Raw genomic sequence first — 24061 nt, forward strand, 5'->3', positions numbered from 1 at the left:
GGGCTGCCTCCAATTTCCCTTCTCTGAACAGCAGAGCAGTAGGAGGCTAGAGACCAGTGGTTTATATTGCAGCAAGTGGGAATTCTTCCTGATGGAGGGCTGCGGGGTGTCTGTTAGGTTGCCATTATTCCTACAGGGATCTGCTAAGTGGACTTGCATTGCACGGTCTATCATCCAAATAACTGTGACTGAAAGTGCTTCACATACCCAAATGGTACACAGTATCCATCATGTGATGATGAACTAGCATGAGTTGGTGCTTTTAGCTCTGAGAGGATGTACTTAAAACAAAGCAGTGATTTAAGCTAATGCCAATATGTAAAGATAATAATTTATGATCTTAGTCTATGACATAAACATAGCTGTGGTTATCAGGTTAATATTCAGTTAAAGTATGTGGAAATTAAGAAATATGGACATTGCAGTTGTACTCCAATTTTCTCCCAGTGCTGGCTAAGGAAGCCACCAACCCCCATCACCATGGCTGGAAACCCAGTTAGATGAATAGGTGAATGAATAGATGGCTAGGTGTGTGAAAACTATATTCTGATAGTACAACGGCCATCATACATTTTTTCTTTTGACAAAGTGCCAGTGCTTAATCTGAAACCACTTCTACCCATTTCCACAAAAAAAAAAAAGACTTGCTGAAATTGTTCTGCCATTACCCCAACTTCAGCTATTTACACCGTAATGTTCAGCTGTCGACCCTGTCGAAGTCTAGCTGTCGAAAGTCACAATGGCCTCAGAAAAAAAGGCAAAAGCACGACCAAGTTCTTTCTCAAACAGTTTAACAGTGGGAGTGTCTCTTGATGTCAGAAGGGAGGGAAGGTCTTGCCATTGCTAAACAATAACTACAATCACAGTCATAAACAGAACACAAAATGATAAGTAAGAAAAAAACTCTAAATTCTACATAAAAGTCTAACTAAAGCTGTTTAAATGTGCTACCAGAGCCTGACTTCAGTCTCCAGGGACACATGTTTGATACAAAAAGCACAGCCTCTGCATTTTTTTTTAAAGAACAATGGTTGGCATTTCTTTACTGTCAATGAGAGCCTGTAATGAATCTGTAGTCACTCTACAGCTAAAAGGGGTGGGTGGGGGGTATTTAAATTTTAAAGTTGCAAGAACTGATTTGTTTAACATCTGCTAGTGTAAAGGTGAAAGCCAGAAGAGGAAGCGCTGGCTTTTAGCTGACTGACTTCGGAAGCCATTCCCAACACTGGTGATTACGTCGCTACCCCCTGTTGTATACAAACACACACCATTGATTTCTGTGGAAGGGGGGTTGCAGCACATACAACGGGAGTTTGCTCAAGTAAAGTGTTTTAAAGCCATTTATTAGCCATCAGCTGAAAAAACAGCCCACGGAGAGAAAAACTCTGGACTATTTTATAGAGCTCATCAGCCCAGGGGGCAGTCCACCACTCTGCATGTGCAGTCTCTGCAGCACTGGCTGAAAGGGCAGGGGAAATGCAGCGGAGAATTTTACATGGAGTAATGGCTGCGAATGCTTTTATCTCTCCACTAAATCACAACGATAGCAGCAAGTGGTTTTTTCCCGTATTTTATGGAGTGTCAGAGGCCTGTTTTCTGTTTATTTGGTTTCCTGTTTGCCGCAAGAGACATTTTTCTTGCTCACGCTTTTATTTTATAGATTTATCATTTTTCTAGGTCAAAGCAACACATCGCTGATTCAGAGCCCTTTTAGGATGCCACAGAGGGGTTTGGGAGCCTTTCCGGACAATGGATACAGACAGTGGGTTTTTTCTTCTTTTTGCAATAATAGCTGTACATAATAACGTATGAGCAAGCATGGGAGCTTTTTGTGTTATCACAGTAACATAGCGTAACTTCACATAACTGTCATGCTGCATTAAGCAACACACGATGGGAGGTGTCTTGACACATTCTGCCATTTTCCTTCTTGCGGTTTATTAGGACATTTCAGAGGAAGCAAGTCCAGACAGTAAACGTCCATATCTAGTGCTGGAACCGTAAATGTGCACAAAATAAGAATTTTTCAAATGTAACTTCTTTTTTTTTCTTAAACCAATATTTTCAAAAAGAGAAAAACAATAGCGCAAGACACATTAGGGCAGACACGGTATCTATGGAAACAAGACAAACAGGTACACACATTGAGACAGGGTTGTGGGGGAATGTTAGAAAGTAGATAAATAAATAAATAAAATACAAATGAATGACAAAAAGACCAGTCACAGGAATACTTACAACAATAATTATCATGGTCATACAGGTTTCAGTTCTGTTGCCATTTATTGTCCTTTCTCACTTCATGACTGAGGCATCTGCATGCAAGTTGACATCTGCAGGACCTTCATTACATCAATTTAACCACCTGTGTTAAAACAAGCGATTTCAATGGTGCTTTAATTTTCTGTCTTCCTGTTGGATTCTTGTGAAAACAGACATGCGGTGACTTCATTTTGGCTCTACAATAAAGACATTAAGCAGTTAAACAGTACATTAGTTCCATAAGATGAAAATATGCTTTAATAATCAGAAGATAGATCAGCCAAACAATAAAAAAACAATGTACCTCAATAAAATAATTACAAAATCCCAAAAGAAAAACAGAGTTAAAAAAATAACTACACAAAGGAAGGAAATGTCCTGTATCTGTCCTTGAGGCAGCAGGGTTGAAGCAGATGTTAGAGAAAATGTTTAAATTCCTGTCCAATGGGTGCGCAGAGGGTGGGAGTGTACACAGTTACGACTGTGCATGCAGACACTTCATAAGATACACTCTGCTAGTAGTAGTTTTGCCTCCAGACGTGCTTAAATTGTTCATGGCACAGGTTCAACAAGGTGCTGGAAACAGTCCTTTTTGGTTCACATTGACATGACAGCATCACACAGCTGCTGCAGATTTATTGGCTGCAAATCCATGATGGGAATCTCCTGTCCCATCACATCATAGAGGTGCAATGCTGGATTAAGATGTGGTGACTGAAGAGGTCATTTGAGTACACTGAACTCACTGACATGTTCAAGAAACCCATTTGAGATGATCCGAGCTCTGTTACATATTGCATTTTCTTCATTTTCTTTCAGCCATCAGAAGATGGTTACACTGGTCATAAAGGGATGGACAAGGTCAACAACAGTACTCAGATAGCCTGGGATGTTTAAACAATGCTCAGTTAGCACTAAGGGACGCACAGCAAATCAAAACTTATCAGACAAGGGAACATTTTTCCAATCTTGTGTTGTCCAGTTTGGAAGAGCCTGTGCAAAGTGTAGCTTAGCTGTCAGGAGTGTCATCTATCCTGGTTTTCTGTTTTAAGGTTCAATGTACGGCACATTCAGAGATGCTCTTCTGTATGCTTTGGTTTAATGAGTAATTATTTGATTTATTGTTGCCTTCCTATCAGTTCAAAGCAGTCTGGCTATTCTCTGGATTATGGCATCAACAAGGCATTCTTGCCCAGAGAACTGCTACTCACTGGAGACTTGCTCTCTTTATCATACACTTGCAAAAACACATTAATTTACATTTTAAAAAACACATACATGTATAAACATTTGGAAAATGGATGGGTGTGTGGTGGAAATTTACATAGAAATGTATGTTAATTCAGTCTATACGGAAAGGCCACACTACTGGTCAAAACTTGAACACTTGTTCCAAAGTTTCTGTAGTAGTGCTGTGTTGCAGTGATTTATCAAATTCCTTCCTCTTTTCTAGCTTAATCATTCACATAAATACAAAAACAACACCGTAAAAAATGCAGACAGTAGTCCTTCATCACATCTGTCGAATTTGTTACAGCAGAAAGGAAAATGTGTATCTTTGAATGCCAATATTTCCACACTCACAAAAACAGAACGATGGTTTAAAATTGAAGCTCTTAGTATTTAACACTCGCTCAGATCTTGCTCAGAGGAAGTTATAGATTTATCTTTTCTTGAGGTCAAAGCAACAAATCACTGATTCTTGCCATTGTTGAGATGCCGCTCAGGTATCTAGGAGTCGAACAATGCGTACAGAGAACAACTGTGGTACATATTGGCAATAGAAGTTTTTTACAAAGCGGAATAGCATTTTTTAAAAGGACTGTCTGACTGAGGCAACGCAACATGTGAGGTGTCTTTATACAGATTTTGTCATGTTAACTTTTGTGGTTTATTCGAACACTTCAAAAGAGGCAAGTCAAGACACTGAATCCCGCCCTCCCTCCATATTGTGCCATGCATAATTTGCACTGTCAGCTTTTTTTTTTTTTTTTCCCCCAGGAGAAAATATTCATACAAGTTCTGTTCTCTTTAGTTCTGTTGCCATTTATTGTCCTTCCTCAGGTTACAGCTGTGACATGCTTGCATGCTGATGCCTGTCTGCAGGGCTTCAGTTCTAAAACTTTATCAGTGCACCACAAAAAAATGAGAAGAGTCTTGAGTAAGAGATATTATTTGCTTTTACAGCAAGTAAAAGCATTTATTGCATTCTTACAAAAGCACATAAAACAAGCACACATTTTGAAAAACATCCTTGGATTGCTCCTTAGCCAAAAGCACCCTTTATCCTTGGCTTGATAAAGAAAGCAGATATACAGTACAGTTGTAGGTACACATATACTTGCATTACACATTGTGCAAACCAGTGATGACTCTAAAATGTAATAGTTACTCATGTATAAGTAAAGTACTTTATACTTCAACATTACATTTGTTTTAACAGTGCTGTGTTGAGGAAGAATAACCATGAGACTTCTTTATCTTCTCACGAATAAATAAATACTAAGACACTGTTTAGTGATTAAAAACATCACAATAAAAACTAATATGAACAAGGGCATACACACCATCGCATCTGTTTAAATTAAAACACAATACAAAGTCTGTATCTGAACCGGTAAGTCCTGAAATGTGAAAACACACAAAAAAAAAGCAGAAAAGAGGCTGAAAGTGTAAGCTCTGAACAGTTAAACTCTCTCAGATGCTCTTCAGAGGTAAGTTTACAGTTGTTGTTTTTAAGGCAAAGACAGGCTTGAGACCTTCTATGTACAAAATAGTTGAGGGTGTTTACATGAGCTGAGCAGGCTGAGAGCAGTGCAGCAGTTAACTAGTCATCAGTGTCATCCCTGCCAACGTGAAACTCTGTTATCTCCTTTGCAATGCGTTCTGCTATCATTCTGCTGCTGGCCACAATCAGCCTGCGAGACATCAAATCAAATGGTCCACCTGGTAAAAAAAGACAAGTAAAAATTAATGTCGCATTCTCTTCTTTCTTTCAATGTTACAGTATACGTGGTTAAATTATCAACTTGCTTCTGACGATGCATAAGCAGTGCATGTTAAAAATGTGTGTGGGAGTAACAGCTGATAGCCCTGAAGGTGCTTTTCTGTGCTGTTATTGAAGCTGAATGTTAAAAAAAGGCCATTATCTTATCTTGTAGGAACTTCTAAATTGAAAATAAAAATGGAAATTGGAGGTTTTTGGAGGACAAAAAGTTATGAAGACTACAGACTACCATGCGGTGGTTAGCATTGGCGCCTTGAAGCCAAAAGGACCTGGTTCGAATCCATTTCTGGATGGTGTCTGTGTGAAGTTTGCGTCATCTTCCTGTTCATTCATAGATTCCCTCCAGGTACTCTGGTGTCCTCCCACAGTCCAAAGACTTACAGGTTAGGTTAACTGAAGATTCTAAATTAGTCGCAGATGTGACTGTGAGCTTGAATTGCTGTCCGTCTCTTTGTGTTGGTCCTGAACACAAGCTGTCTAACCCCACCTCTCTTAATACCACAACCTTGGGATAAGCTCCAGTTCAGTGTTGAACTGAGAGACAACAAAAATCCATGAATACATCAGGAACACATCAGGCCACAACTGATCACATGCTTGGTGAATACCTCAAGCAGCAGAAACCCAAGAAAGAAGAGGAGGAAGAAGAGGAGCCATCTATTTGCACGGATTAAACCACCAGCAAATAGAAGAAGTGGCTGATATTGAGATATCCTACCAATAGGTGGACAAAGCTGGATTGAAAAACAGCACAGACGCACTAATAACAGCAGTACAGGACCAAGCGCTAAGCACTAAGATCAGTAGAGCCTGGGGTTTACCACACCAATCAAGACCCTATGAGACAATTTGACACATAACAGCAGGGTGTAAGATGGTAGCAGGCAGAGCCTATATGGAATGGCATAACCAAGTGGCCGGCATAGTATACAGGAACATCTTTACAGAGGATGGCCTGGAAGTTCTGAGGTCAAAATAGGACACGCTCCCCGGGGTGGTTGAGAATGACCATCTGAGGGACTTCCAGATAAACACAGACAAACTGGTGATGGCTAACCAACCGGACATAGTAGTGGTGTACAAGCAGAGGAAGATGGCTGTAGTGTTAGAAGTAGCTATAATAAGTGATAGCAACATCAGGAAGAAGGAACATGAGGAGGATGGGAGCAACAGTGGTACCCGTGACTGCCCCAATCGGAGCACTCGGGGCAGTTATGCCCAAATTGGGCGAGTGGCTCCATCAGATGCCAGGAATAACATCTGAGATTTCTGTCCAGAAGAGCGCAGTCCTAGGAACAGAAAAGATACTGTGCAGGACCCTCAAGCTCCCAGGACTCTGAACCCGAACTAGAAGGATAAAGACCGCCATCAGCGGCAAGTTGGGAACCCGAGACATAGTTGCGAATGAAAATCTCAGCAGATCAGCCATTTCTGAAATCCTTTATCAGCCTGTCTGCCACTAATAACCACATTCAAAGTCACTTAAATCACCTTTCTTCCCCATTCTGATGCTCTGAATGAGCTTCAGCAAGTTGTCTTTATCATGTCTACATGTCTAAATGCACTGGTTTTATGCCATGTAATTGACTGATTAGGCATTTACGTTAATGAGCCACTTCTGTCGGTGTAGCTAACAAGATTTTCCGTGTGTGTGTGTGTATATACACACACACACACACACACACACACACACACACACACACACAGGCACGGGTAATAATAATAATCGTTTTTTTCCTCCCCAATTATTACTCATGACACACTACTGTCTAAACACAAATACACACATGTTGTATGTTTGCCAGTAATCTGACTTACTGCTCCACCCAATCAAAGATGCAAGCTGGTGACAAAGATAACACACTAATAAGCTCAAGAGAAAAATAGATGGTGAGGATGTTATTGATGTATATACAAGATCCAAGCACCTTACTCATTTTCAGATTTTACAGTAAAAGGGTCGCATTTGAAAAGACCTTCAGCTAATCAAAAACTAAATAAATAAATGGGACTCTGAACAGTAAGTAACTTAGAAACTTGCTCCACCAACTACATGCTTTCTGTCACAGCACTTTTTAAATAAACAGCTTCATAACTCAAGACTGTGCCTACTCTTAGGAGTATTGCAGTTGTGAAACTAGAGAAACTCCAGCTTCCTTAACACACTAAATGTCAGGGTAGCAGTTATGTCCTAATTTAAGATCAAAATTCTCTGTATCAAGTGCAAAGCCAGGAGCAAACCTTTCCTCATCTCTTGCTGTGTTTCATGGGGCATTTATAAGCAGCAAGAAGGATAAAAACCAATAACAAGAACTATTGACCATAAATTATTCATAAACAATAACTTCTGTTGTGTTTGCACTTGGAGAACAGCAGCCCATTCTTGCTGCTTTGTTCTGTACAGCAAACTCCTACAGCAATCCTTCCATTTTTCATTTCATCCAGTGACTCAGCAGCCTTTCAGTGTTCAGTGTTGTTTGAGGAGACACATTGTCTCAGTGACTCACCTGAAATGTCCATGATGACTCCTCCAGCTTCTCTGACAACTGCTGCCCCTCCAGCCATGTCCCAGCAGTGGATGCCCATGTGGTAGTAAGCATCAGCCGATCCGCACGCTACCAGACACATGTTGACAGCTGCGCTGCCTGGGGAGCGGATTCTGTGGATGGAAATGGGATGTTTGCTTTCAACTTCCAGATGCTCTGCTAAGAGTTAAGTGTGTTTTTTGGTGCATTTGCAGTTATAATTCTTGATTTTTTTATTTTTTTTTCATTTTTGTAGGATAAGCAATGTGTTTTTTTAATGGTAGGAGATAGCACTTCAGCAAAATCCAGTCAGTTTTGTAACATTCTAGTTACCCCTCTATCTAGTAGATTTGATGTTAGAAGTAGAATCTGACATTCAGTGCGGCATTCAACCCCTTTTCATTTGATTTCAAGGCATGATATGAGGTTCTCTCTGTTGGATGGCTTTTTATTGTGAAAAAGTCACAGAAAACAAACTTATCGGTCATCGAGGTTAGCACTGACCACAATCATCCATAAAAGAAGTATCAAAACAAACACCGCTGTCATTTTCAGAATGTTTCACCACCTTTAGGGGCAGTAATGCAATAAGAAACAGCTGCTACAGGAAGCTCTCACTTTGCCCTGCTGCTGCTGCTGTTGTTGTTGTTGCTGTTGTTATTGTGAGAGAGAACACCTGCATAAGATCAGATTGTGGTAGCAATTTCATGCACTTCTTAATTACAATGATTTGGTTTTACTGTAAACAAATACACCAGCTGTTCTGTATATCTGAATAAGCAGCTGTTCAGGGGGTGTCTGGTGTACTATTAAACTAACACTGGATGTACAGCTTGTACATATTGAAGTGCATATTTACCCATGTACAGGGATGCTGAGGATGTTTCTGATGTTGGCCATCATTGTTTGAAATTGCTCGGCGTCCTTCTTGAAGCCCATTTCTGTCAGCACCAAGGATTTACTAATATCTTGGAAGGAAACAAAAAACAAACAAACAAGTATACTAATAAATAAATTATCATTATTCACTCATTATACAAACAGCTGCAGGTTTGCGCTCTCTGAAAAAAACAGAAATGCAGTCTGTTGCCGGTACAGGGAAAGGATTTTAGCTCCATCTGGTGGATTTGTTTATAATTGCAACTTCTCAATATTCACCTTCTTGTCCAGACACCTTGATTGGGGATCCATTGCAAAATGCTCCCTTTCCTTTACGTGCTGTGTACATTTTATCTTCGATGCAGCTGTAGACAATCCCAAACTCTATCTGAGACCAAGCAGCAGCACAGAAAACAGCTCCGATTAATGTGGGGCTGGTTAAAAGACAGCAGCTTTATAAAAGGAGAATCTTCAGATATTAACTGGGTTAATGGTCTGCAATCATGTTAATGTTTCACATAATCAAAACATCACAGTTTAAACACATGAGTGGTTCGCATACAATAAAGCATACCTCTTTCTTCACTGTGAAACCGATTGATACAGACACAAACGGGAACCTGCAAAAGAGAACGTTACAATATAAAGCATTCAATTATGGAACTCCCTTCAGGTTTAAACTCAGAGGAATCCTTTTCCATTATCGGTTCAGTTTCATCAGCGTTGTCTAATTATCCATGACAGAGAGGACAATCCAAGAAAGAATCTAATTAAAAGATAAAAATAGTTGAAGAGCAACAAAGATAAAAACAGAGCTAGAACTATAACGCAGAGATTTTTACAACATTTAATCGCAGACCGTGCTACCTGTGAACAAAGTTGGTGGTGCCATCGATAGGGTCGATAATCCAAGTGGGATTGTCAGAGAGGGCGCTGGGGGCGCCTGCTGCTACGGACTCCTCGCCTATAAAGCTTCAAAGTGAAAAAAAGAGAGAAGAAGTGAAAATAAGAGTATGATAATTCTATGCATCGTCTATCAGGTACCTCAGCTGTAAAGTAATAACGCTGCACTTGACACTTGCTCTGTTTTCTTTCCAACGAGAATATGTGATATTAGATTTCCACCACGCTGGACACAAGGCTGTAGCAACATTACGGAACCCTGAAATTTTTTCCTGAGTTCTTGTGTTTCAATTTCTCTTGGAAATCTTTACATGTATAAACATTTCATATGCTGGTAGCAGTAATTTAAGACTTGGTAGAACAAAGTCTTAAGCAAGCAAAATAAACAAACCAACCAATAAATATCTTTTTTCTTAATATTTGCAGGTATCATGTTATTAGGGGACTAGTGTTATTAGGGACTACATGTAACAAATGTGACCTCCGTTTTAATACTACTAGCGTAAAAATAGAGGTCGCATTCCAGTTAAGATTGGATGGTAGGGCTGTGCTATATTCACAATAATAATGGCATACATTTGTTCGTTTGTGTTTTTACTTATTTAAAAAAAAAAAAAAAAAAAAAAAAACATGTCATATTGCTTAATCAAGGATAGCAACACCATATGTTCCCCAGCATGGATAACAACAAGATAAGCCTAGCCATGTCTGAGAGCAAGAGCAGCATGTCAGCCTCCTATAATGACTTAGTACCTAAAAAGGGAACTACTTCAACAACCTCGAAGAAAATACAGGACTTTAAAAAAATAAAAACATGCCTGGAAATTGTCCCTGCTAAAAGAGGGAAACATCAGTGTGTTTACCACTAGAGGCAAAAAAACCCACACAAATAAAAAGGCCCTCACAGAGCATTATTATAGCACTCACTAGTTAAACTCCATATGACAGGAAAAGTAAATGGTGGATGGAAATTATTGATGTGGTTACGTGGTAGCGTAAGCAGTTGGTTAAAAAGCTGTAAGGCCCAAGATACAAACTCCCACATAGAAAATATAATGTGACAATATCAAGCAGCTCCTGAAGAGTTACAAGGTTAGGTCACTTCTGTTATTGTTAAATTAAAAAGGTAAGCAGTTATTTTATACGTTTTTACTTAAAATTTCCAGGGAAAACACTACTGAGGATGTGTTTGATATAATGCTGTGTCACCATTAATGCTGCTGCTACTGCTGGCACCTTGTTTCATTAGACTCACACTTGGAATAAGGTAGTCTGTAATCAGTGACAGCAGCTTATTGGAGAGAAAGGATGAAACATGCCCTTCGTTCCTTTGTACTAATATATGCTGCTGGCCATAAGCTGCAATTACTGATAAAACATTCAGCAATTTTTTCCTCACAAATATCATTAATGGAAATTTCCTTATAATATCATAATATACTTTTGAGGTAAGATCTCCCACCCCTACTAGATGGAAAATCGTTAAACCATAATAAATCATGCATACTTCTCACCATGTTCTTAGACCAATCAGCTCACATACCCTCTCTCATGTCCATGTTTTCTAATGAAGTAGAGTACCTGTGCGTTGGGTACTTTTCCCTGATGGAAGATATAATGAGCTGTTCCACTTTCTGGTCCGTCTCGGTCACCAGGTCAACCGCTGAGCTCTTGTGCATGACAGCGATGTCCTTTTGGAGCGCCTCGCAGATCATCTGGCAGAAACACAAAAGTGAGAGGGGAAAAAAAACAAAAGATTTCTTGGATGACTGACTACATCTGCTGCTTTAATTAGCTTCACGTGTTGGTGTTAACATATGTTGGTGCCACAGATGACAAGATGTCTAGGCTACAAAGTCCAAATATATTTATGAGCTGTAATTATTGTTTCTAGTGTCTGGATAATGTGATTCTTCACAGATGGAAGCCTCTGTATACATTGGAATAACACACAAAAAAAAATTACAAGATAAAAACAACCCACACACACATTACGCTCTAATGTCGAGATACGTAAGCAGCAGTAAAATAGATTTTGATGAAAGCGCCCACACGGTTGCTTCTTCAACCTTTGCTTGATTTAAACAAACATTTACCTCAGTATTTTATTTGCATTTTTAACAAGTACCTACCAATTTTATTTGGGCTCATCAATACTTTGCATTCAACTATTTCTTTTTTCAAATCCAGCACTGAATAATTTATGATCCAAACTATATCACCGATACATACAGCTGACCTCTGTACATTATGCATCTGAGGTCAAAAGTTATTGTGGTACATTTTTATATGATACTGTTATAAGTTCTTCCATGCCTCTTCTAGGGACAGCTGTGGCCAGAGGCATAAAGAGCCATTTCTCAGGAATAGTTTCTTCAATTTTGGCATAAACAGAGTCGAAGAATAAACAGATAAGAATCTGGTGGTGAAAAGCCAAGGTCAGCGTGACCTCTTCAAACCGATTTTTAGGCATAACTCGACAATTTACAAATAATGACACAATTTCACACAAATGCCTAGGAGGATAAAATGATAACACTTTGGATGAGAAACGATAACTTTACTGCAAAAACATCATATTTTTTCTAATTGTTTGAGTGTAATGTGTGTGGACATTATTCAAGGGCATCACTCAGGAGCATCAGGGGCGATCGGGACCACAGTTCACATTTGGCCAGATACTGAATTAGGGACACTGATCACGTGAAAACTGTGGACACTGTATACACCTTCTGAACTGCCAGTGTGTGGGAAGTGATTTATTACATATCTGTCTGCACAGTCATGGGTGTAACGTGTAATTTGGCTTTTTTGTTGTTTGTTTTGGATTATGTGCTAGTTTCTCCTTAATGGCATATCTCACTTTAAAAAGAAAGACATGTTACTGAGGTTATTATTTGCACTCAAAGTGGATTTCCATATACACTGTTGTCAACCATAATCAAGTAAGTGTAGCATCAGTCGTACCTCCTGAATCATTCTACAATTGGAGGGAAATTTAGGCTTCAAAAACGGTAAGATAATGATATTATTAAAGAAAGGGTGCGCTATGTATTTAAGAAAAACAACTAATAAATATCCAAAATTGATATGTCAACCATAGGCATTAAAGGAACATATCATGAGATACTTTAGTTGCATGATTAAAATGGTTCAGGACCACAGAAATTATATTTAATAGTCTCCGAAGGTTTTTTTGTTTGTTTTTTTACTTTCTAATGTTTGTTTCACATGTATGGCAACATGGTGGCAAATCAGAGTTTTCTCAGAAAAAGATTCAAGCTGTGAAATAAAATAAATTGAATTTGTAACTTATATTAAATTTAATATTTTTGAGTAGAAGTCTGGTAATCAATAAGTTGGGACAAGAAACTAAATAAAAATCCCATCTTGGGAGGTTTCCAAGAATTTTATTGCATTTCAAATATTTTTGACAACTAGGTTTACATGTTGTCCCAGGAAATGTATGACTCAACAAACGTCAAACGTGTGTTTTAGTAATGTGTGCATGGATTATTTTTTTAAATATTTTTAATACATTTTCATGGGTGGAAGAAAAAAAAAAAAATAGTCCTGCAATGGTAACGTGGCCCTCTTACCTTTCCGGCCCGTTTAGTGACCTCTATGCAATAATCCATGCACTCCTGCCACGGATCACTCATGCTGATAAAGGGGAGATGAGGCGATATTCAGAACGGAAATACGAACGGAAGAAAGCTGTAGGAAGAAGCACAACTTTCGTCATTTACAATAGCAAGGTGCAATTATATACCGGCATATGACGGTACGTTGCAATTACCGACATATGACGTGAGTTAGCTGCTGGAAAGCTAGCTGCGTTAATTTGAAGAAGCAATGAAATCTGTCAAATAGCATAAATTAGCCCTCTATGCTAGCTTTTAAAGGGAGAAAAAGGGATATGTACACTGGAGGTAACACTGATGATACCTAATGACAAACATACGCTTAACGGCTTTTCTACAACGCAATATCATTACATTGATTTGTGTTTGTAAAAAAGATATAGTAGCATACCAGTTCCGGGAGCTAATTTAACGCACTTCTAGAGATGAATGACTTCTAAGCAATGACATTTCGCCACTGAAAGGTGGGGCTAAGCCGAACTCTCAGCCTAATTGGTCAATCTGTGCCGTTTGCTTGAACAATCTTCGCTGTCATTGGCTAGAAGGCTGTCATGTGTTTTCTTCAGTCGCGTTGTTACAGGAAACAGTGGGTCTCCCGGAGAAAGGAAAATGTCTTTGCGAGTACCCAACTTTCTAACTTAAACAAAAGAGGCAGCAATAATGGCTGAAATTTGCGGTTTTAGATTCAGAAGACAAAGAAAACTTATCAAACTGACAAAAAAGTAAAATAAATATTAACTGTAAATAAGTACAATTCCCCAGACTGACCTCGCCGGCTTAAAAAATATAAAGGCAGTGAAGCATTGCCAACAAGGCATAACGAATACTTGCTAAATCTGAAGAACACCGTTCAAGGTGCTTTTGCTTTCACGCAAAATAAAACTCACTATGCAAAATGACAGCGAAAAATCAGTTGAAATAGTGTCATTTCACTCCAAATTGATGTGAGATCATATTTCTTACACCCAGCTTCATTTTCTATTTATGTATTTTTAATGGAGGTAAACCGATTCAGAATGCTTTATTGTCATTATGGAGTCACATAGCAAAATTCTTTGCACTACTTCTCAACTTAAATCAGACAGCATTTACAACACACAAACATACAATAAATAATATCACATAATAGGGAAACAGTATAAGCAATATTAATGTAAGGCTAGTTCAGGTCAACTGCGATGTGAATGTTCAGGAACTTAGTGTTGTTCGCCTGTTCCACCTCCTGCCTGTGTCTGAGGACAGACAGGAGCATGTTGTCTCTTTCCGGACACAACATGTGTCTGTAATGACCTCCTTAGTCTTGCTGGTGTTTGGGACCAGGTTGTCTGAACACCATTTGGTCAGGTGCTGGACCTAGATCTTTGGAAATATCTGCGAAATACATTAAAGCAGAAAATTTGACTATACTACTATTCTGAAAGTCTGACGTGGTGTTACACTCTTAGTATCGATCACAGCCAATAAATATTTAGCGCCCTTTTAGGCCAGAAGGTGGCAGCAGCAACACTCTAAGTGACGCAGCAACCAGCAAGAGCACTTTCTCTCATGAGGAAAGGTAAACTCCTCAAACATTAAGGGTTGTTTTTTTTTCAATTGTTTGTTGTTGTTTTTTTGTTTTTCAGCTGCATGCAAATTCTAATTGTGAATTACATTTAATGGTCCACATCAGATTCTGTTTAGTCTGGCCTGAAAAGCTTAAGGTGAACATCTGCATGCAATTCCTCTCATTCAAACTTGAGAAACAGCTTTACTTATCCAAAACAATTGGCAGCCTCATACATCCAAGGAAATGCCTGCTTATCTGCATCTCACAAAGTTTTGTAACTATGCTTGCAGTAGCCACCCTGTTAAAGCACTTTCGGAAGTCCAGGGTGTGCGTCTTGAGTCTCAGTTTCACACAAAAAGAGAGAATAAGAAGAGCATACTTAATAGGACTTCCCGTAGGTCCGCTGCTGAAGAGGGCAGCAAATACAGATCAAATTAGACTTCAGCGTCATGCTTGGTGACACTTCATCTCGACACAGGTTAACACTTCAACCCTTGCACCCTGTCAGTCAGTAAATTACTCAGCTGATAATGTCTCCTTATAGCACTGGTTCCTCTCTAGCCCACAGCTAATTTCCATACACTAACTCACATTCTCAGATAGGAGCGCCTTACCTCAAGAGGGCAAGAAATTGCCAAATAATACCGTCCTCATTGGGGGGAGTGGAATGCAGTGAGAATACAAATTGTGGTCTCTTGAGCTATCGCTAGACTGACTGTCTGCATGCAAATAACTGTTACCGACATATTTCTGTGAGTTGTTACAGAATCTACAACCCACATCAAGTTGATGAGAGCACAGTTTTAAAATGTTAATTCTTCCAAAACATGGCATAAAATATGGTAATTTAATCAACTTTCTATATCTATGTAAGAGATTTTGGATTATTCTGCTTTGTATTCTGTTTTAAATGCAGCACAGAAGGAAGTAGTCTGTATTTAATAATATTTATTTTGGTCTGCTTTTATTTTAGCAAGCTTCAAGAAATATGGGCACATTTGATGTAGGAATGGAATTAGTGCTTGCTCTTTATCTGCGGCTTTCACAGCTCACAGCTCTTACTTTAACATCTGGATTAGGTTTAGGCCTTGTTTAGCATCATTTTCTCAGCATTTTTCTTTCTTTGGATCATTAAGCTCAAGCAGTCACGTGCAGAGTGCCAACAGTGCAATTAGCTCGAGAGGCACGAGGGCACAACCTCATTCATACTGTCTTAAAGATTTAACCTTAAGTGACCCTTTCCTCAGAAATTGAAAATCATCATTTTCTTAAAGCAGTTAATGTGAATGTCTGGGAACAGTTAGGGATGCATTATACTTTCCAGCTCTCTACATATTTTCTGTGGATGCTGCATATATTAACGTTAAACAGAATCAGTGTGTGTCACTGTTGGAAGTTCTCACATCGTTCGGTGTACAAGACAAGAAGATTACCATTAAGACTGTTCATGTATTTGACAATATTGATAGCAAACAGGTCATTTAAAAACCAGTGAAACAGAGTTGTAACAAGCTGAAAGTCAGTATTTGATATGACCACCTTTATTCTTCAAAACAGCCTTTGTCTTTTAGGCAAGCTATTTTGTAATTTCTTTAAATAGTCTTCAGGAATAGTTCTGCAGTTTCTTTTGTTCTTTTCCGTAATGTTGACACTGGGACTCTGGGGAGGCCAATCCATCACTTCTACCCAGATACGCTTTTACTGCACTGGCAATGTGTTTGGGACCATTGTCATGGTGTCACTGGGACCATTTCTGATGAGCCTTCAGCTGAAAGGCCAGATGCATCTCTCGAGTCATGCGTTAGGTCTTTGCTGGGTTTTTTCTTATTTCTTAAGAGTACGACTTACAGATAGTGTTTATCTACTGTAGATGGTTTTTAGGCCTGAAATCTCTTCTTTTGTCTTCCACTTGTTCACTTTCCTCAATTTTTTAAGCACACACTGAGAAAACCATGCAAAGATGAGCCATGTTTTCTGCTAGTAGCTCTTTGGGGCTCACAATACTAATGCAAAAATACTACTTTATGCCTCCACTATGGCGTTTATTTGTATATCCAACTAAAAAAAAAAGCTGCACATAACACAGTGCCTAAAGATAAATTTTAAATGGGATGTTTGCAGGCACCTTTCACGTTAGGTACCTTTTTCGTGCTTGAATAACTCATGGTTCAGTGTTAATTGGCTTAAAAAAAACTTTAAAAGGACTGGGCTGAAAATTAAAAAGCAACCAATGTCCAAAGAAGAACTTAAGATCCTTCAGAAATTCTGTAGAACTATGGCTACACTTTAGAAAAAACATACATTAAAGTTTGGGTTCCTGGAAGAAAAATATAAAGTAATGGGTGATGGCTCAAGACTTTTACACCATGTACTTATGGTTTTAATATTAACTATGTCACTTTGGCTAACAGTATGGGAACAGAAGTGAAATGTATCAGTTCCTCAAATAAAACTGGAACAATGGTTCCAAACTTAAATGGGTACAACAGTAACTTGGGCTAGTTTGGGCTCATGATGACAGTCATGTTCGTGTTTAGCTGGTGGAATTTTCCAGTTAGCAAAAAAAAACCGCAAAGTAAGTAAATGAAAAAACCTGGACGCTGCAGCATATTTCATGTCAGTCCATCCAAGTAGCTGGCAAGTGAAGTGGCAGATGTCTGACTCATAAAGGTAAAGTCGGGGAATAGTTGTTGAGATATTTCAGTCTGGAGTAAAGTGGGTGTTACTGCCAGAAATGGAAAACTAACCACATACTTTACATTCCTTCTTCAGTCAGACCAAGAGGCCTAATAAAAACTGTAAAGTACTCAAACTGTAAGCATCATGAATCAGTAACAAAACCAGGCAATAAAGTTATGTTGTTACATTAATAAAAGTAGCAGCATTGCAACAAACCTAAACACTATTTTATCCTTAGGTTCTGCATGATTTATTCGTTTAATTTTTTTAGTAGTAAACTGCAAAACTGTTACATTGCAGTAGATTTTCAGTAGTTGCAATGTTCCCATGTTTCATAACTGTTGCACTATCCAGTGAGACGCGTCAGATGTTTATGTTGCAACTAATGTTATTTTCTAATACTGTGAGGATAATTTCACAGACCACAGACATCCTGTTTCTCTTGACCTAAATAAAATCATGTTACACCCCATAGACATCTAACTGCACACTCATGAGAGATCAAAGTTTCCGAAAATTAATAAAGCTTCTTATTCTGTATCTGTTTGACAGAAAAGTTTCACCCATCTGGCTATTTGACAGTTATTTTCACTTCTTACGTCAGGCTTATTTTGATAAAAGCTTATTTAAACCCTTACAACTAAGTTCACATATGTCCAGTGACATAAACAGCAACATAGTTTGCCCTCTAGCTCAGGGGAGCCATGCCACAGAGAACACTGCACTCTGTGTTTATCAAGATTCCTAACGCCACTATAATAAGAGTCATGTGGATCTACTCTTCACAAGAGGAGCCTGGAAGGAAAAAAAACACATGCACATCTCTATTTTTTTTTTTTAAAAAGGGTTCTCAATTGTAGATGGGATGTGCTGTCGACCCATTAAGACCAGGCTATTGAGCATGTTGTGGAAAGAGGATACATTCTAACTCCAGTTGGCAAAAATCCGACCGGAGCCAACTGACAGCATCACAGCCATGGAGCCATTTGTTGCAGTTTGAATTTATGCAATGAAAGAAGTAAGTGAGCATGTCTACACTTTTTCATTTTTATTCACACAAGGTTTTAAGATTGTCGCTACAGCCTGTAGGTGATGATCTTACTGTGTGTGATATTTAAATATATAGATTTAGAGTTGCCTTAACATGAGCTATCTTGTTTCTTAGAAGTCAGTGCTTGACTTACTTTTGTCAGTGTGCTGCTCAGTTTGATCCACTGATATAACTGTTGTCTAAGATTTGACAGGAGGAAGCTGTTTTGTGAATGACACAATATAATTTACCATAGAACTATTTATGTGAGGTTGATTTGCATCAAAGGTGATATAAGTTATTTATTTATTTATTTTGACTCTTCTATAGGTGGAAAATAAAAATGTATAAACACGAATCTCTACTGAAGAGCACTGAAGCACAGCAAGTTGTCACTGTCACAAAAACATCTGTGTCCTTTGCAATAACCAGCATCATAATTTGTAAGCAATTCTTTCTGATATTCCTACATTTTTTTCTGTCTTCCTTTAAATGTGCTGCTCCGAAATTTGATACATTACACCCTCTTTTCTTTTATCTCTTTCTCCATTTCAAAGGTTTTATTACGCTTCACTTCTGTCCGAGTCAACTCAGAGCACAGCTCGGGACAACCCCCAACATTAAACACATTGTGGTTGGGAGGTGTTACACTTACACCACACTAGTTAACCCCAGCTTAAGGTAAATGTGGACTCATCTGTTGTCATGTCATAACATTTCCAGTCTTGATTGGGAATCAGTTTGCAGATTTGTCATAAATTCACAACTTATCTGTGATTTGAGTCAAGCCTCAGAGCTTGAAAGATCTGATTTACTCCTAAAGGCCAGAGCAAAAGAGTTTGGGCTGTCACCGACAGCACATTATGAGGCTAGCGCTCAAGTACAAATGAAGGGAAGTTTTGATGTGGCGTTCAATAAATGATGTTTAGTGAGTTCCTTTCTTTTTATCGGTTTGACTTTTTTAGAAAGGATGAAAGAAGCTGAGACAAAGGCCATATACGTGCTTTGCAAAGAAATTTCATGGGAATTTCTAATATGTTTCACTGCTTACTTAAAGTATACAAAAACAAATCGCTATTGAGGCTATTCATGGCAGATTTAAAAGGCTGAGGCACATGGATTACACTTTAGCAGTGTAAAGCACTGTTACTGAATTTTTGTTTGCATTTTGTTCATTGTGTAATTATAGTGTAACCGTTTACACAGTTGCCTAACAAGCAAAACATCCTCGTTTAATCCCAGGAGGAAACACTAATCTAACTGTAGTTGTGTCAGGAAGAACATCTGTGTAAAAATTTCACCGAATCAACAAGGCAGAGCTTCCTGATGAACCCTTGTGAATAAAGGAACAGCCACAGTAACTGCTGGCTCTCCTTCCTTCCTTCTTTTGTTCATTTCAAAAAGAATCCCACATAAGTAATAAAACTTTACATTTAGTTGTTCCAAAGGTATGCAGGAGTTGAATGTCAACAAATCATTTAAAATGTACAGGTGAATCCAAATAAGACTCCTTTTTTCCCCAAATCATGACATAGATCCATCAAAGGCTGTTATTTTCATTATTGCTTAATCATACAGTTGTTTGCCATATTAATGCACCCAAGTTTACAAGGAAAGTGCCATTTAGTTCCACTGTATTCAAGAGAAGTCCTACATTTCAGTTCAGTTCAGTTCAACTTTATTTCTATATTGCCAAATCACTACAACAATTCGACATGACTTATATTGTAAGGTAAAGACCCTACAACCCTACAGAGAAAACAGAGAAAACCCCAACAACGAGCCTACGTTGGCAACTGTGGGAAGGAAAAACTCCCTTTTAACAGGAGGAAACCTCTGGCTCAACCAGGCTCACAGAGGGGTGGCCATCTGCCACGACCGGTTGGGGGTGAGGGGAGGAAGACTGAACAAAGATCTGTGACAGATATACAGCCAATATCTCTAAAGCTGCGCAGTTCATGCCGAATTCATGTATACTGAAAAAAATAGCACGACAGGCCAATAATAAAAAAGACTTTGACTTTCTGCGAACTGTCCCTTTAAAAGCCACACATCTCAAAAAAAAGCTTAAAGTCATATTCTGTTTTTTATGTGTAGGTATGACTGTGAGGAGATCTGGAGGCAGTTTGAGGAGGCCGTTGTCAGTCATTCTTCTTGCAATGTGACCGTCGAGGATTATTTTCACATGTTTAACGCAATGCCACAAATCTGGCCCTGTGATAATGTGAGCTGTGTTGGCATTTTGGTGCCTTATATATACATTTTTTTATTTATATTAATATAATTATGCTACTTTAAAGTCTAGTCTTTTTGTTAACCTGCTTTGTATTTACCTTTTTTTCTTAGTTCCTCTTCTGGAGCAAAACCAGGACACTGATGCACAGCTATGCTGCAGTTTTTCGTCACTTCTGGACACTGGAAGACACGCTGGTTGGCTACATGTTCAACGATCTCATCTGGTGTGGCCAAGAAGAGGATTCTGGTAGATGTTTGTGTTTTGTTTTTTTTGTGTTGTATTGTATTTTTTATTTTGTTTTGTTTCAACAAGAGAGAAATCATTTCCGATTGTGTAATTTAATTATTTTCACAAGAAAAATGATCAGAGACATAAAAGGCTTTGACCTCCCCGAGGTTTGGTGCCGCTGCATTAAATTGGTCCAAGTAAATTAAAAAAAAAAAATCAAGTAAATACTTGAATTTTACATACATATTAATATTAGAATTTTCTCTCACTATATATTATTGAACAACAATTCCTAAAAAGATCATCATACCAATGGTCAAGCTTTGTGGTGGTGGTGTGATGGAGCGAGGCTCCATCCTCTCCATCAGACAATCCTAAAGGAGGATTTCTGGCCATCAGTTGGCACCTTGAAGTTCAATCACATTTGAGTTACGCAACAGCATTAGTCAAACACACCAGCAAAAACCAACAAGCAAAACAAAAAAATACAAGCATTTCATACTGGAAAATCCTCCAATGTGCTTAATTTAAACAATTCTGCAAAGAAGAGTGGACCAAAATTCCTTTATCACAAATGCTTGATTGCAGTTCTCACAATTCATGCAGAGTGTTGTGAAAAGTGCCCCTTTATTCACTTATTATCTGAAACGTAAGTATGACAAATATGCAAATCGGGACCCTTCCTGGCAAAATCTTTTTTAGAGCACTGTGTTTAAGATGGGCAGTGACGGTCAGAGATCATGACTACCTGATCAAAGCAACTTCGGACCTGAAGTGAATGCAGGGCCAGATAAGAAGACAACAATAACATTATGCGGGCAGCTAGGTTGATGACATTTGCAACTGATCAGTATAAAAAAGTAGATGAGATGGCTTCAAGGTATGCATGTGCTAGTGAAAGCATGACAAGGCATAAGGGGCTGAGGACAACCTTTGGCACACCAAGATAATGGCTAGGTGACACAAACTGCAAGCAGAGTCCACCAGTTTTTAGTCTCTCATCAAGGACCAGTCAGCTGTGTCAAACGGAGCAAAGATCGATACAAAACTCGGAATTTTCAAATGATCATTTGTAATTAAATTTTTTCAACTGGAAAAGCTGTTCAGAGGTGTATAAGTAAAGTGCATGTGATGTTAATTAACATGTATCTAAAACATTATGTTTATTACAGCACAAGTGGCTGTAAACGAAATTTAAAATAAAATTCGGCGAGTGAGGTCGAGGTGCTTTTTCAAAAGCGGATGAATAACCGCTTGTTCAAAGTCCGTGCTATGATGATAGCATCACAAAGTTACTGCACATTTGTCAGCTGCACAGTCATGATGCAAATCTCCCTCTTCACCACAACACAAAGATGCGCTATTGGACTGAAATCTGGTGACTGTGGAGGCCATTTGAGTACAGTGAACTCATTGTTGAGTCCAAGAAGCCAGTTTGAGATGGTGGCTGCTGGCAGCACGATGGGCAGCATGTGATTGGCTGATTAGATTTGCATTAATGAGCTGAACAGGTGTATGTAATAAAGCAGCCAGTGAGGTGTTGAAGTTGGTAGCTTCAAGGTTTGATTCCCAGTCTCAGCCTCTCCAGACGGTGAATTTGTATTCCCTGCTTTCATAGCCCCTTTATGAAATGTGTCTGGCACCCATATTCCTGTTTAGCTGTTTCACTTTACACTTTTAGATAAACAAAGCTAGCAAACTGCTGGGTGTAGCTTCATAATTTCCACACAAGCATAAGAGTGGTATCAAACTCTTGCTTTAAACATCGCTACGTGGATTGAATGATAACAAATTAAGAAAGATTGTTTGGTAGCAACGGGATTCAGCAAAAGCATTATAACTCAGACAGCTGCAGCTGTGTTCCCAAACGTTTTGCAGAACTTTTAAGACTTTTCTTATATAACTAGTCTTCTTGCATGTCAACACAGCACATGTCTTTCTTGAATATCTCATATCTCAAGTAATGACACTTGTGAATTTGACACAGGTTTTGATTTCAGCTCTTGTCCGGAGTGGTCGGCCTGTCGAAGTCATCCGGTCTATTCCCTGTGGAGGCAAGCTTCACAAAATGTGAGTTTAATATCCAAACTCTGGAATGGCTCCATCTCTGTTCTGCAAACAGCTGTGTTATTTATCATCTACCTTTCCAAAACCGGTAGTGCTTTATTGCTCTTCTGTGATTTTCCTCATCCATTTGCTAGTTTGCAGAGATGGCGTGTGGCAACATTACTATCTTACTGAATGGATCTATTGTTAATGCCTTCAATAGGAAAAGGTAAGAAATAATGAATAATTCAGTAGGTTGGTGCAGGTTCTGAACTACATATTAAATCAATCTTTTTTCTCATGCAGCATGTTTGGAAGTGTTGAACTGGACAGTCTGGATCCACAAAGGGTGAATTATGTCAACATTAAGGTGGTGACCAGTCTAGACGGACCCCATATGTGAGGATAATAAAAGGATATTCTTGTGTTTTAAAAAAGTAACTACTGATGAGTTCACATTGTCCAAATTCCATTAATTAGCACCTTAACTGCTATGATGATAGGATGACATGTTATAAAGCTTGAAACACTCAGTTACCCATCATTTATGACCTCACTATAGTTCAGTGATCCGAATATATTATCATGCAGTTGTATAACAGCAACACAGTTGAACTTAAATGAGAGGATAACTATTTTTCAGGGCATGACAGCCCAAAAGTTGTCTTTATGTTTGGCAAATAACTGATATGATTTACTGCTTAGGGACATTGTTATCCTTTAAAGCTTGTGAATAGCAACCTATCAGAAAGTTGCAGTGGGCCTGAGAGGTTTGTGTTGTTGTTTTTTTCTTTGACAGAGAGTCATGTAGTCAAGGATCCATTGTAGACCTGATCCAAATCCTCCAATCCAGAGGCTTTCACTGGACCTGTACAGACAATGACCAGTACGTAATGTTCAGTGTTTGGAAGTTTCATGACATCAAAGTTAATTATGAATCTGGAATAGTGGTCTTACATCAAAGCATCACATCATGTGACAGTTGTTAGTCATCAAGTGTGTTTTACTGCTCCTTTTTTTACACAGAGACCCATGCCTTAACAGGAACAAAAGTTAATGAAACTCATCAATTATAG

General features: G+C 38.7%; 2 protein-coding genes and 1 pseudogene across 3 annotated transcripts; 2 read left to right on the forward strand and 1 right to left on the reverse strand.

Moving 5' to 3' along the window:
• Positions 1 to 4424: 4424 nt before the first annotated feature.
• On the reverse strand, positions 4425 to 13747 carry impa2 (inositol monophosphatase 2). 2 transcript variants are annotated; one of them, XM_040044088.1, is made up of 9 exons: positions 13612 to 13747; positions 13176 to 13293; positions 11158 to 11291; positions 9541 to 9645; positions 9248 to 9293; positions 8953 to 9061; positions 8654 to 8762; positions 7777 to 7928; positions 4425 to 5208 (listed from the first exon to the last, which is right to left on the reverse strand). In XM_040044088.1, exons 2-9 carry the CDS (start codon positions 13236 to 13238, stop codon positions 5090 to 5092), a joined length of 837 nt encoding a protein of 278 aa, XP_039900022.1. In that variant the 5' UTR covers positions 13239 to 13293; positions 13612 to 13747; the 3' UTR covers positions 4425 to 5089. The 2 variants fall into 2 exon arrangements, with proteins under 2 accessions (XP_039900022.1, XP_039900023.1); XM_040044089.1 differs by lacking the exon at positions 13612 to 13747 and adding an exon at positions 13376 to 13539.
• A 4215-nt stretch (positions 13748 to 17962) lies between these two features.
• LOC120741539 (ADP-ribosyl cyclase/cyclic ADP-ribose hydrolase 1-like) lies at positions 17963 to 23180 on the forward strand. Its single transcript, XM_040044519.1, has 7 exons — positions 17963 to 18463; positions 18806 to 18918; positions 19033 to 19156; positions 20573 to 20699; positions 20822 to 20957; positions 22940 to 23009; positions 23141 to 23180. Exons 2-7 carry the CDS (start codon positions 18819 to 18821, stop codon positions 23178 to 23180), a joined length of 597 nt encoding a protein of 198 aa, XP_039900453.1. The 5' UTR covers positions 17963 to 18463; positions 18806 to 18818.
• Positions 23181 to 23864: 684 nt separating this feature from the next.
• LOC120741540 overlaps positions 23865 to 24061 on the forward strand; it is a 3673-nt pseudogene continuing 3476 nt past the window's right edge.

The sequence above is a fragment of the Simochromis diagramma genome, unplaced genomic scaffold, assembly GCF_900408965.1.
Source record: "Simochromis diagramma unplaced genomic scaffold, fSimDia1.1 OVJJ01000602.1, whole genome shotgun sequence".
NCBI classification, from domain to species: Eukaryota; Metazoa; Chordata; class Actinopteri; order Cichliformes; family Cichlidae; genus Simochromis; species Simochromis diagramma.

Coding starts and splice junctions, on each gene's coding strand:
- LOC120741539 (XM_040044519.1), top strand. CDS start 18,819: ATGTATAAACACGAATCTCTACTGAAGAGCACTGAAGCACAGCAAGTT. Junction 20,700..20,821: donor AAATCTGGCCCTGTGATAAT/GTGAGCTGTGTT, acceptor TTTTTTTCTTAG/TTCCTCTTCTGGAGCAAAAC. Junction 20,958..22,939: donor TGGCCAAGAAGAGGATTCTG/GTAGATGTTTGT, acceptor TTTTGATTTCAG/CTCTTGTCCGGAGTGGTCGG.
- impa2 (XM_040044088.1), bottom strand. CDS start 13,238: ATGAGTGATCCGTGGCAGGAGTGCATGGATTATTGCATAGAGGTCACT. Junction 9,646..11,157: donor GAAAAGTACCCAACGCACAG/GTACTCTACTTC, acceptor TTCACTTTGAAG/CTTTATAGGCGAGGAGTCCG. Junction 9,062..9,247: donor GTTTCACAGTGAAGAAAGAG/GTATGCTTTATT, acceptor GCTTGGTCTCAG/ATAGAGTTTGGGATTGTCTA.